Raw genomic sequence first — 12,500 nt, forward strand, 5'->3', positions numbered from 1 at the left:
TAACCTTGGCCACGCCGATGACGTTTCCTGTCAGTTCAAGGCATCACAAACTCCCGCGCTGCTTCCCGAAAGCGGAGCTGTGTTGATACGGAATGCGTGAAAAAGTACAATCCTCGTTTGTGACCAGAGTTGACCTCAAGAAGCTTGAATAGAGTTAAGCTGTACACTCCCAGTCGCACGCTGTCAGAGCCGATATCGGAGGCACCATTAAAACGGCTCATTCCCTGTCCTGTTCTCCTCCTCTTTACTTCTGACCCTTGTGTTGTATTGAGGGACTTTCTTGTCTTTGTTTTTCTACAGTTCAACAGAAAACAGTCCGTATTGATTCCGAGGACAGAGAAGCATTTCCTCTTGCTGCCAATTGTTGTGCTGCATCCATCAGCCATGTATCTCAGTCTTCCCAGGCTGCCTGATTCACACTACAGGGGCAAACCAACCCAAGTCACTGTTCTGTTTGGCACTGTATTGTGGATCAGGCATCAGTGCTGGACTTGAGTGGGTTTTGGAAAGAAGCCCAATTGACTGTCAAAATTAGATTCATTGGGGCCACGTTTTAATACTGCACTGATTTCTTGGAAAGTTCATGCCGGGAAAGTTGTTTTGTTTTCAGATTTGCTCGTCACACAAACGTAAACATAATTTCAAATCTGAACTCCATTTTGTAATTTCTCCTCATTCTGAAAGCCCAAACAAAGCGTAGAAAGACTGACAGACAGTATCAGATTTAGTGCTGCCAGCCCTGGTAGATATTTTTCTCCTTCCCCTTCTGTCTCTGAGTGTCTTGTGGGAGTCAAGGCCATGGCTCACCACACTGGTGGGTTTCAGCTGAGACTGAATCTAGGCTCGCTTCGGAGGAGACAGATCAATGCAAGTTAGAACCCAGCGCCACTGCATTGTGTTTGTTTACTTTGGTTCAGAGACGTCTGGCTCCTGTGAGCCTCCAGTATACAGACTGTGGCAGTCCCAGCCCTCCCCAGTCCCAGCCCCCTTTCTCTGTCTTTTCATAATTGATCAGGGGGGTGGCTGCTGTCCCAGAGGGTTAAAGATGTGGCACCCTCTCTCCCTCTCTCTCTCTCCCTTTCTCTCTCTTTCTCCCTCTCTCTCTCTCTCTCTCTCTCTCTTTCTCTCTCTCTCTCTCCCTCTCTCCCTCACTTTCTCTCTCTCTTTCTCTCTCTCCTTCTCTCTATCTCCCTCCATCTCACTCTTATCCCTCTCTCTCTCTCTCTTTCTCTCTCTCTTTCTCTCTCTCTCTCTCTCAATCTCTCTCTCTCTCTCTCTCCCTCTCTCGCTCTCCCTCTTTCTCTCTTTCCCTACTCTCTCTCTCTCTCTCTCTCTCCCTCTCTGTCTCCCTCTCTCCCCCCCTCCCCTAGTTTGCTCAGCATCTCAATGTACTAGTTCAAACATTGTTCACACCAGCTGGCAGTGCAGTGCCATATGCACATCCTGCCAAAGCAGCTGTTGTCATGGATACTGGGAAGCACCAGGAAAATAAAATAAGGCCCCATGATTCTCAGGGAGGAAGAAGTGCCACTCTCCGTCTGAAGGAGAGGTCTTTTTCCCCCCTTATTCCTCTTATCCTTCTCCTCCACTCGAAAATATACACCTGTGGAAGTGTTGTGTTGTTTTTGTGTTTGTGTTTTAACTGGGTGCTTCTGGTTTTTGTTTTTCTACAGTTTGCTGCTGCCAGCTGCTCTGAATGGTCTTTCTGACATATTGAATTTCATCAGTTGTAGCCTTGAAGCGGGAGGAGTAGGTAGCCATTGTACCTATGAGTTTTTCACTTGTCAGACACAGAGTACATTGCATGGGCTTCGGCTTCATCCTCTCATCTCACCCTGAACGTGTCTGGCAAATCAAGCCTGTCTATAAATCTATCAGTCGTGTCTAGATGTTGATGATAGATGTTTAACATTTTAGCATTCTTTCTGCCATATGTAAACAGCATGTGAGCCAATTTCATCTGACAGGGAGAGGGCTCTCTCTCTCTCTCTCTCTCTCCTCTCTCTCTTTCTCTCTCTCTCTCGTTCTCTCTCTCTCTTCTCTCTCTCTCTGTCTCTCTCTCTCTCTCTCTCTCTCTCTCTCTCTCTCTCTCTCCCTTCATGTGCATAAGCAGCGTTAATGCATAGTGTTAAGCCTGGCCTCCTAGTTAATTCACTCCAAAGGTAATCTGATGTTGATTTTGTCAACTTTAATTACGGGTTGTAGGAACACTCCACATCGCCTGCCTCTACTTCAAATTGATATTATGAATATGCAAATAGCCTAGTAATTTGCCGAGAACTGGGTATTTCAGTCTGAGCACACTCTAGACAGGTCAATTCTACTGACGCTCCGCCTAGCTTCTTTTTTTTCAACCGCCTCTTCAAGGGTGCTTCAGACAAACTGTATTTATCCTTGATCATGGCTCTGTGTAAATTATCACAAAAATGGATCTCTGGCGTATTATAAGCTGTGCCAGAGAGTGCCGCCGAAAATATTGGATAATGTTCCTTGACAGGTTTTGGCTAGTTTAAAAGCTTTTCTTAATATTTTCAGATGCTCTGCTTGGCTGTCATCCCAAGAAAAATCCAACGTTTTGCTTTCTTCTCTTTCTCTCTTCTGTTCCCCCTCTCTTTCTCTCTCTCTCTCCTTCTCTCTCTCAATCTCTCCCTGCTCTCTCTCTCTACCCCCTCTCACAATCTCTCCCTGCTCTCTCTCTACCTGCTCTCTCTCTCTACCTGCTCACTCTCTCTACCCCCTCTCAATCTCTCCCTGCTCTCTCCCTGCTCTCTCTCTCTCTCTCTCTCTCTCTCTCTCTCTCTCTCTCTCTCTCTCTCTCTCTCTCTCTCTCTCTCTCTCTCTCTCTCTCTCTCTCTCTCTCTCTCTCTCTCTCTCTCTCTCTCTCTCTCTCTCTCTCTCTCTCTCTCTCTCTCTCTCTCTCTCTGTGTCTCTTTCCCTCTCTCCAGGCCCTACAAGCAGCGAGACAATTACTCTTACAACAGCCAGGCAGTGGCCTGAAATCTCCAAGAACAACGACAAACAGCGTCCACTGCAGGTGAGCAGCATGGTCACTAATCTCTTAAATCCATCCATAATACATGCCGTCTCCTAAAGAAGATTTCCTCTGCTCCACAAGTGTGTTTGATTAGGCAGTTCTGTAGCTGTCATTGGAATTTGCAAACCTGAGACAACCTGTCCTCAAAGCAGTGTCTGTTTTATACAAGAAACAAATCGACCTTTGCCAGCCTCTGTTTTTCCAACTTTCTATGGTCAAGTCTCCACACATTTTCTTATGTCCTATTCTTCACCAGATGTTATCGAATCAGGGTCGGGGTTAAAGACGAGAAGGTATTATGAGGGTTCTCACGCGAAGATGCAGGTTATGATATTTGCAAGTGAAAGAGAAAGGGAAGTGAAACATCAACGATCTCAACACTTTTCTCCAATTGATCCGTCGTACTGCAACGCCACCAGATCCAGAGGAGACGTATTTGCACGCACGTCAGATTGAACACAAGGGGTTGTTAAAGGCAGCTCATTGGCCTCATTGATCCACAGCTTACTGTCTATTTCTGTTTGTCAGTGATTTGGATAAGGTTGACAGTCATACTGTGCGTCATCCTGCTCTTTTCTTCCTTCACCCCTCCTTGATTCCCTCGTTTATTCCTCCTCTATTCCCTCGTTTATTCCTCCTTATTTCCTCATTTATTCCTGTTTATTCCTCCTCTCCATCCACAGTCACACAGGATCTATCATTCTGCTCCTTTAGTCAATAATAAGACAGTTATTTGCTCTGCTAGCTTCACAATTAAGGTGAGCCCCTTGAAATCTGCGACTGCTTCTCAAGCTTTTGGGGGGGGTAAAATTGAAGTGTGAGAGTGTGTGCCCTCCACTCAGCTAATAAGTGCTATCAAGGAGCACAGGTTTACCTCATTACTACCCCTGTGCGTTTAATGAGAGATGGAGGAGGGGGGGGGATTGGTGTTAACCTCATCGTTAATATTTTTCACATAGTCTAACAATGGCGACACCTTCAATTGGAGTCACAGCCCTGTGTACCTCATTACATGGTGGCGAATATAGAAGGTTCAAGCAATGTGCCACCCGTCATCACACTTTCTCTTTCATTTCAATCATTCAAATCGAGAAAATGTGTCTGTGTCTAGAAATGTTAATATTATCTCGCATATTCATTCATGGATCATTTTTCTTTTGTGTTTCGTGCCTAGAAATTAGCATTACTGTCAGTTTGAAGATATTCATTGTTTATCATACAAAAGGCGCTCTATTCTCTATTTCTTATGCACTATTGTTAGGTCCATAGCGTTTCTCCAGTTGGGTGTACTGCATGCATAAAATAATGGGTTTCACAACCCAGTGAGTGATCTGCAAATTGCGGTACTTCTGAAATACTTGTGAGGAGTGGGAAGAGAACGGATGGGGGTAAGTCTCTGTGATAGCACTAACAGCTGGTCTATGACTGATCCACGGGCTCTATATATATATAGAATGGTAAATATTGATATTTACATTTGCTTATCTGACTCCTCTCATGTTAGCGATATGAATCAATATGGATCGGGGGGCCGTGTGAGCAGCGTGTAGTGACTCTGGTTAATCCATCTGTTGATCCGTCCTTTATCGATGTCTTCACCTCTTTGTTTTAATGTCCAGACTGAAGGTCTTTGTTGAGAGGTAGTAGGAGGTTCAGGTGTATATCAACTCAACGCCACTGGGTCGCTTCGGTTTGGTCCCTCTTAGCTGTATGATTTTGGTTTCTAATGCACCATTTTGACTTGTCTTTCTATTGTTCATATTTTCGATCTCTAATCATATCAAAACGCACACTCACTCAATGATGTAACTATTCAGGGCCCACGCCGCCCAAGAGATTCACAATGACACTGTCAAATGCTCATATGGAACACTTTTATGGACGGTATCGCCTATCATCCCAGTTGAGTTTACCCAACAATCTTTATTTACCTGGATTACGAGGCCAGAAAAGCTCCAAAACTCCCATGCTTCAATAGTACCTGTCTTGATTGAGTCACTAGCAAAACTAGCTGCATGTGTTCCTCTGGAGGTATCAGAGAAATTGATCCCCTTGTCTTATTAAAGCAGCTAGAAACATGGCATGGATTATATGAGCTAGAGGGCTGATTCTATGTATACGCGTCTAAGTCACTGATAAATCCCAGCGTTTTCCGGTATTTAAGAGCAGGGAAGACGATACACTGTAGATTATTTAGTACACAAGCATATAAACGCATCAGCTTGCAATTTTAATTACTTGTATTCACGGCTAAAGGCTCTCGGCTGACTAATTCTATCCGGAGGTTCATCGCGGTGTTGACGCGACACAAGCTGCTTTTCCACATTTGCGTAATGTGACAGGTCTATCATTACCCGGTAAGCCCATGGAGCGCTCAATAAACACCTATTTCTCCCAGTAAATCCCCTCGCCTTCACCATGCTGCTTACAAGGATTTCCCAAGGCACACAACACCCTCTGGTCTCTTTTCTACTGCTCTTACTCTCCCTCTCACTGTGGCAATATTTATTCCCCCGAACGCATTTTATACACTGACATTTAGGATACAATTAAAGAGACGGGCGAGATGAAACTAATAGGGGAAGGGAGGATTTACCGAGGCCTTTGCAGTCTGACAATTGTTCTCCCAACCAAGTCAACATCTCAAGTTGTCCGACGCAGTCAATGAGGCCCTTGTTGGCTTGTTTGTTTTCTATTGTCTCAATGAGGCCCTTGTTAGCTTGTTTGTTTTCCATTGTCTGAGGATGATTCCCTCCTGCCTTGATGTGGGCTAGGCCCTAGCTGCCTTAGGATTCACCTGTGATGTATGTGCATATAACACACTGGGTACACCGCAAAACCTGCACCTGTACACATGTATAGCGTGTGCGTTGAATAACGATGGCGTCCTGCCGTGTGGGAGGCACGTTGGGTGTTCGGGGAAGGAGTGAGTAAACAGCTGTATCTGGGCTGGATCAGCGTGTACGTGTCTGTGAGTGAGGGGCTGCCATGGCGATAGGATATGTCTCGTTGGTGTCAGCGTTGTATACAGCATAAAAGAAGGTGGGTGTGATCCGCTGACCTCCTCTGAAGACCGTTGGAGAGGGTTGCCCAACACACACACACACACACAGACTCACGCACGCACGCACACGCGCGGTGCGAGAAGGGCATTAACGAGGTGATCGCACAGCGCTGCTACTCTACTACTACTGCTACTCTCCCTCTCACTGTGGCAATAGGATTGAGTAAACAGCTGTATCTGGGCTGGATCAGCGTGTACGTGTCGGTGAGTGAGGGGCTGCCATGGCGATAGGATATGTCTCGTTGATGTTAGCGTTGTATACAGCATAAAAGAAGGTGGGGGCTAAGATTTGCTGACCTCCTCTGAAGACGTTGGAGAGGGTTGCCCACACAGACGCACGCACGCACGCGCGCGGGCATTAACGAGGTGATCGCACAGCGCTGTAGATGAACAATAGGTCTTCACTCTGTGTGTCAAAGACACCCCGTGGTGGAGTAGCTAGCTAGACCCTCCATGCCTCTTCACATTATGCAACCCAGACAAAAGAGCCGTGCCATAGGTTAATATTGGATTTGCCCCTCAGCTCTATTAGCATAGAAGACATCGCAGACTCCCAGGTCCCTCCCTCGTTGACTTTCCCTGACTCTCTAGTAGCTAATGGTTAACCGTCAGCCATCCAAAAACCCGAGCCGAACCGGTGTTTCGAAAGCAGTTACTCTTTTACACAACGTTTTTAAGGAGTGCATCAACCAAGACCATATCATGTTTTTAAGGCAAGTCCAACAGTAACTACACAACAAGTACCATGCCACCAAATTCACCTTGAGTGATATGTATGTACAGTGGTTGAAACTCGGAACTGTGTCAAATGACTGACTGTTCCAGGTTGGCTGTTGGTTGGTTTTACGGATGAGAGGAGCTATATTATAAATATGATGTTAGTTCTTGCCTTTCTACGTGGTTTGGTGACTCCAGATCTGCCTCCCTATTCAGACTGTGGCCACTGGGCCATCCCGTGGGTGTCACTGTTTTAAAGGTCGCCGCCATACATCTCATCACGGTGAAATATCCCATGCCATTTTCCTAACATCCATCTGACTATAGTCCCCATCTGGAACGCAGAACCCTTGAGAAAAGGCTACAGAGATATAGGCTAAGGATGGAGGATGGTATTCCACATTTCCCTGTATTAATATCTGCTCTGCGTTCCCCTGCCAGTGGCAGGATCTCAAAGTAGGAGAGGAAAAGGATCACCGCAGACTAGCATTTTGTTATTGTTCATGACGAAACCTTCTGTTGACTTTTGGAGGAGGAGGGAGAGAAAAACGCGTCAGCACATTTTTACACGAACCCCCTCGGTGTGACTGCATGCTTTGGTAACAAGAAAACAATATTTATTCCCCCCCCCCAATCTGTGTTCGTTACACACACCTACAGGACAAGATTGCAAAATTGCGAGGACAGAGGAGGTTCACTGGATTGTGATGCAAAATAAGTTGAAATATAACCCCAAGGCTAGTGAGGCAGGGTAGAAAAACATGAAGGAAGAGCTACGTCCCCAGACCTTTGATGAGCAGCAACACTTTACCATCTGACAGAAGATGCATGGAAGCAATAAACGAGTTATACCAGACCCTTACACATGCAATCTGATTATTCTGGCCTGGGTGTTAATTGGATAACTACTCTTAATATCTGGCACGAGTAGCAGACCAGGTGTTGGAAGCCTTTCCAAGTGATGAACTATAATTCACTGAGCTCCTTGAAGCACTTGAAATTTAGCTAATGTCATTTGATGAAGCGGCTGATCCAGCGGTCTCTGTAGTACCTGGCACATCACAAGGCAGACTGGCTGTTCCCTCCAAGAGTACCAGCGGCACCACGGCACACCAACAGACCTGCTATAAATATCAACTGGTAAAGACAGTACGGATAGTTATTTATAATACAGTGTGTCTGCTCCTCTCCACTAGAGGCTATTAACACTATTGTAGACACTGTTGTAGTGACATATTTCTCCCTTATTTTTTATTTCTCCATTCACTTCGTCAGGTAAGTTGACTGAGACACATTCTCATTTACAGCAACAACCTGGGGGTATAGTTACAGGGGAGAGGTAGGGATGAATGAGCCAATTGTAAACTGGGGATTATTAGGTGACCATGATGGTTTGATGGCCAGGACACCCCGGTGTCAGGACACCCGTTTAACATCCCATCCAAATATATACCCACACAGTACAGTGTCCCCTAGTGTCCCCCTGTTACACAGTACATGTCCTCAGCTTTATCATTTGGGGGTGAGAATCCATTCAGCTCTGGTCCTGAGATCTGTAGTATTGATCTCCTAATCCAAAGTGTGTGTGTGTGTGTGTGTGTGTGTGTGTGTGTGTGTGTGTGTGTGTGTGTGTGTGTGTGTGTGTGTGTGTGTGTGTGTGTGTGTGTGTGTGTGTGTGTGTGCAAGAGCAAGAGCAAGAGCAAGAGCAAGAGCAATTACATTATGTATTACACTTTGCCCACTTCTCTGAGGTTCTGAAAGAAGTAAAAGCTTGCAAGGAGGGAAGGAGGCCTGGTAGGAAGCCTTGGTGGTCTGGCCTAGAAGTACCCCCCTATCAATAAGAGCCTGGCCACCATTGGCAGTAATTGGTTAGTAAATGAGCAGTGTCAGCTGAAAGGGACCGTAGGGGTCAGAAGTTCAGCAGCTCAGAGGGAGTCTGTAGTTTGGGGCCCTTGGCCCCTGGGGAGCCCGGGATTGAGATTAATTAGGGGACACTTGGCCATCCATCCTCTCTCTCTCTCTCTCTCTCTCTCTCTCTCTCTTTCCTCTCTCTATCCCTCTCTCTCTTCTCTGAGCTAAAATGGGTCTAACACCTTAATCTACACTGAAGCTTGTTTCTGCCAAGCAGCTCAAGTAATTACCACCTGATGCCCCTCCATTTCTCATTTTATTTATCTAAACAGTATCTGTGGCTGTTCTGAGACCGTTTAGCTAGTACTGAAGAGGCCCTTATGTTATTCACTCCATTCACCATCCCATCTCCGGCCCTGTTTATGCCTCAGTCCCACATCTAATCGGGAACTTCCCCCACTTATTACCGCTAAGTGAATTCTAGGGAAATTGAGAGAAATTCATGTCTTTTTTTTTACCCCTTAATTGTTTAAGTTTTAACTCTGATACAGTGGGGTATCTCCGACTCCGGCCTTTAGTGTAATTTGATCATAAATCCATTTGTCGTAGAGATAAGCCCAAGTGTGTATAATCGCCGAAGGTGCATTCATCTGCCCATTGGTCTGGTTCGATGCAGAGAACCACCGAGCGCTGGTGTGTTTTTAATCGCACAATTCTCAGTCAAATCAAACAAAAATACGAGGCCTCTCACCGAAATAAACTGCAACTGCTGCCTTGGCGTCTAGAGGTGCCTGATCACTTCTCTCCGGAGAAGAAGTTGACCTTTTTGCAGCCGTGAAGAGGCTTGTTCGTTCTCTTGACTCGGGTGTGTGACGAGCGAGAGAGAGCACCTTAATGATGTGCTTGTTCTTGTGAGGGGCAGCCAATGTTTTCTCATCAGGATCCAATTTAAAGGTCCTTTGTTCTGCACTCAGACCTTGGCGCTAAGCAGCAAACCACACGGCCTCCAAAGTTCAAGTTGATAGTCGTCGTCTTTCCTATATGCCTTCATCTGCTTTCTTAAGGCAAAGGAAATCAACAAATAGAGAGCGAACAGAGAGCGCCCGAGACTGCTTTGATTGCTATGCATTGTGTTGTTTTGTTTATAGTCCAGTTAACCTACATGCCAATGATATGATGTGTTACGTTTGAGGATTTGGAGTTTGGACCATTTGGGAACTATTTGCACATATAAACGAATGATAAAGATCCATTTCTGATATTACCGTCCGTCCCCCCCCCCCCCCCCGCTTACCATCCTCAACTGTAGCTCATTTTCGAATGATTTAAGAAATCCCGTTAAGTTTTCGTTGTTGTTGTCATAGTAGACTGGTAGCGTGGTTCCTTGGGATGACAGAGGAGCTAGCTAGCTAGCCTAGCGTTGTTGGATGTCATGGTGGTGGTCTGATCCTGTGCGCGAGAGGACCGTTCGTTGTCTGCCCGTGTTGATGATGCGACGGTCCCTGTAAATGCTCCTTACTTTTGTCCCTTCGTGGCAAAATCATTTCGAGGAGAAGCAATTCAGCCTCTGTTCCTTTCAATCCACTGCTCTTGTCAATCAACCGGCCCGGGCTGCGGTATCCTGTGGAATGGAGGTGTTATATTCCGGCAATTATCATGTCATATACTCGAAAATGTAAATGAACGCGTGTAAAAAATTAAATGTACGGGTTGTCAGTGAAGAATAAGAACCAGGAGAGCAATTACTTATCTATCGTCTTTCATCTTGGAGGCTCTGATACGTCAAGCAGAAAAGCATTCAGTTAAATGCCTGGAATTAGCTTTGTGTTGGGGCTTCAACAATAGACCAAGGGCCGGGGCCTTCCTCTCCTCCGCCTCGCCTGCCTCTCTTTTTGTTTGGGGAAGAGCGATGAAACGAAGATGATTATCATCCATCACCCGCGAGCTAAATAGCTAATGAATGCGGGAAAGCCACTTCCTTGACTTCATTTGTTGCCTGTTTTGGCTTTTGAGTCCCCTTGTTTTCCTTGTCAGCGTTCATGGGCTTATACCTCTTACAGAATACATGGTGTTTAGTGGTGTAGTGATTCATTATGTGGTCTTGTCTTTTCACTATTTACAGGTTTACATTTCAAACCCAGACTCACACCCGGTTCCCCCGTTTGTCAACCACATTAACCACAGGATCCTCATTCAAGCAGCCAATGAATGGGTTTAAATGAAAGCATTGTCATCCTGTCCCCCACAATTCAATGGGGTGGCCCCCAGTGTAATTACACGTCTCAGATGTATCTTAAGGTTCAATAACACTGACGGTGGAAGCACGGCGCATTTAGTCACATGCAGATGTTTCGTTTGTGACTTTTGTTGCTTTGTTCGGACGCTTTCTTTTGTGTCTCCTCAACGAAGTGCAGAAGAGAGTGAGGCTCCTGCTATCACACAACAGCTTCACATACACACACTCGCGCCCACACACACACACACACACACACTCTCGCTCTCTAAGACCCTAATGAACAATGGTGGCAGGCTAGGATTTGTTTGAATATGAATGTGGCGGTGCGGTGGGTTGGGGTGGGGTGGGGTGGAGGAGGACGGGGCTGGGGATGGAGTTTGACCTTCAGCTGTGATTTTCAGTTCATCAGGATTAGTCAAGCTGGCGATCAGGAGCGCTAATGCATAATGACTTCTAAAATGAAAAATGTGTAGTGACCATGCAAATGTCTCAGCTAATCAAAGAGGGGAACCTGGGCCGAGGAGAGGAGAGAAGAGCAAAACAAGGACGTGTCAAGGCCTGGGGGGGGGGGATTGAGGGGAGGGGGGGGATACAGGGAGAGATGTATGGAAAGTAATCAAGCAGCTTGATAAAACAGTAGCGTTAGACGTTAGGGGGACAGGAGGGTCTTATTGGCCCTTACTGTCACGCCGTCATCGTATACTGTCATAGCGACTCTGCGCTAAACGATGGTCGCAATTAGCGAGGGCTACGGAATGCCCACGACTACATACCGTGATATTCAGTATAGTCCTATTCTATAAAGACACCTGCAAAGGTTTTTATTCACCTTATCTTAGCATACGATACTATTTGGTACACTATTCTGCTTCTGCAATGGTTGGATGTGTCATATCGGAGCCTGTGTAATAGAATATGAAAATGGCTAAAGCCCTTGCAGTAAAAACTAACAATTTCAGATTAAACCGTGTCCCCAACAGGTGTCAGTGAACGTTTAAAATTCCTTTATTTGGCAGCATAGCAGAGTAAACAAACTCATCCCAGCGTTTGTTTTCATTCCAGTCATTGTAAAGAAATATATATATATATATGTTTAAATACCAGGCATGAAGAATTGAACAAGAAGTGATATATATATTAGCATTAGAGCTACATTCCCCTGTTTCTATGTGCTTCATGCAGGCAATCAAAGTGAGAAGCAAAGAAAAGTTGGCTCTTTCTTGCTTTGTCATTGATCTGTTGTCTTAGAAAGTCACTATCTACTCTCTAGTACGGCAGGCAGGTTTGCCAAAGTGGTTCGAGCGTTGGGCTAGTAACCAAAAGGTTGTTAGATCAAATCCCCGAGCCCCGAGGTCAAAATCTGTCGTTCTGCCCTGAACAAGGCATTTAACCCACTGTTCCTAGGCCGTCATTGTAAATAAGATGTTGTTCTTAACTGACTTGTTAAATAAAGGTACAATAAAATAAATAAGACTCAGGCTGAGAAATATATATCTTTGTTTTGGTGAAGTTCTCTCTAGCAGTTTTGACAGCAGCTAGTAATTGAATGATTCTTATCGCCTAAAAAATGACATAGGTTTTTCAAGATGACACTTCAG

General features: G+C 45.5%; 1 protein-coding gene across 1 annotated transcript in view; it reads left to right on the plus strand.

Moving 5' to 3' along the window:
- The window catches only part of LOC110490233 (forkhead box P2), a 114,529-nt gene that overhangs the window by 63,366 nt on the left and 38,663 nt on the right, over positions 1-12,500 (plus strand). Inside the window, 2 exon segments of the mRNA XM_036944523.2 lie at positions 2,946-3,009; positions 3,012-3,034. Of these exon segments, the coding sequence (XP_036800418.2) occupies positions 2,946-3,009; positions 3,012-3,034 (87 nt within the window).

Source organism: Oncorhynchus mykiss, chromosome 15, assembly GCF_057628025.1.
Source record: "Oncorhynchus mykiss isolate SJ-2025 chromosome 15, ASM5762802v1, whole genome shotgun sequence".
In the NCBI taxonomy this organism is placed as follows: domain Eukaryota; kingdom Metazoa; phylum Chordata; class Actinopteri; order Salmoniformes; family Salmonidae; genus Oncorhynchus; species Oncorhynchus mykiss.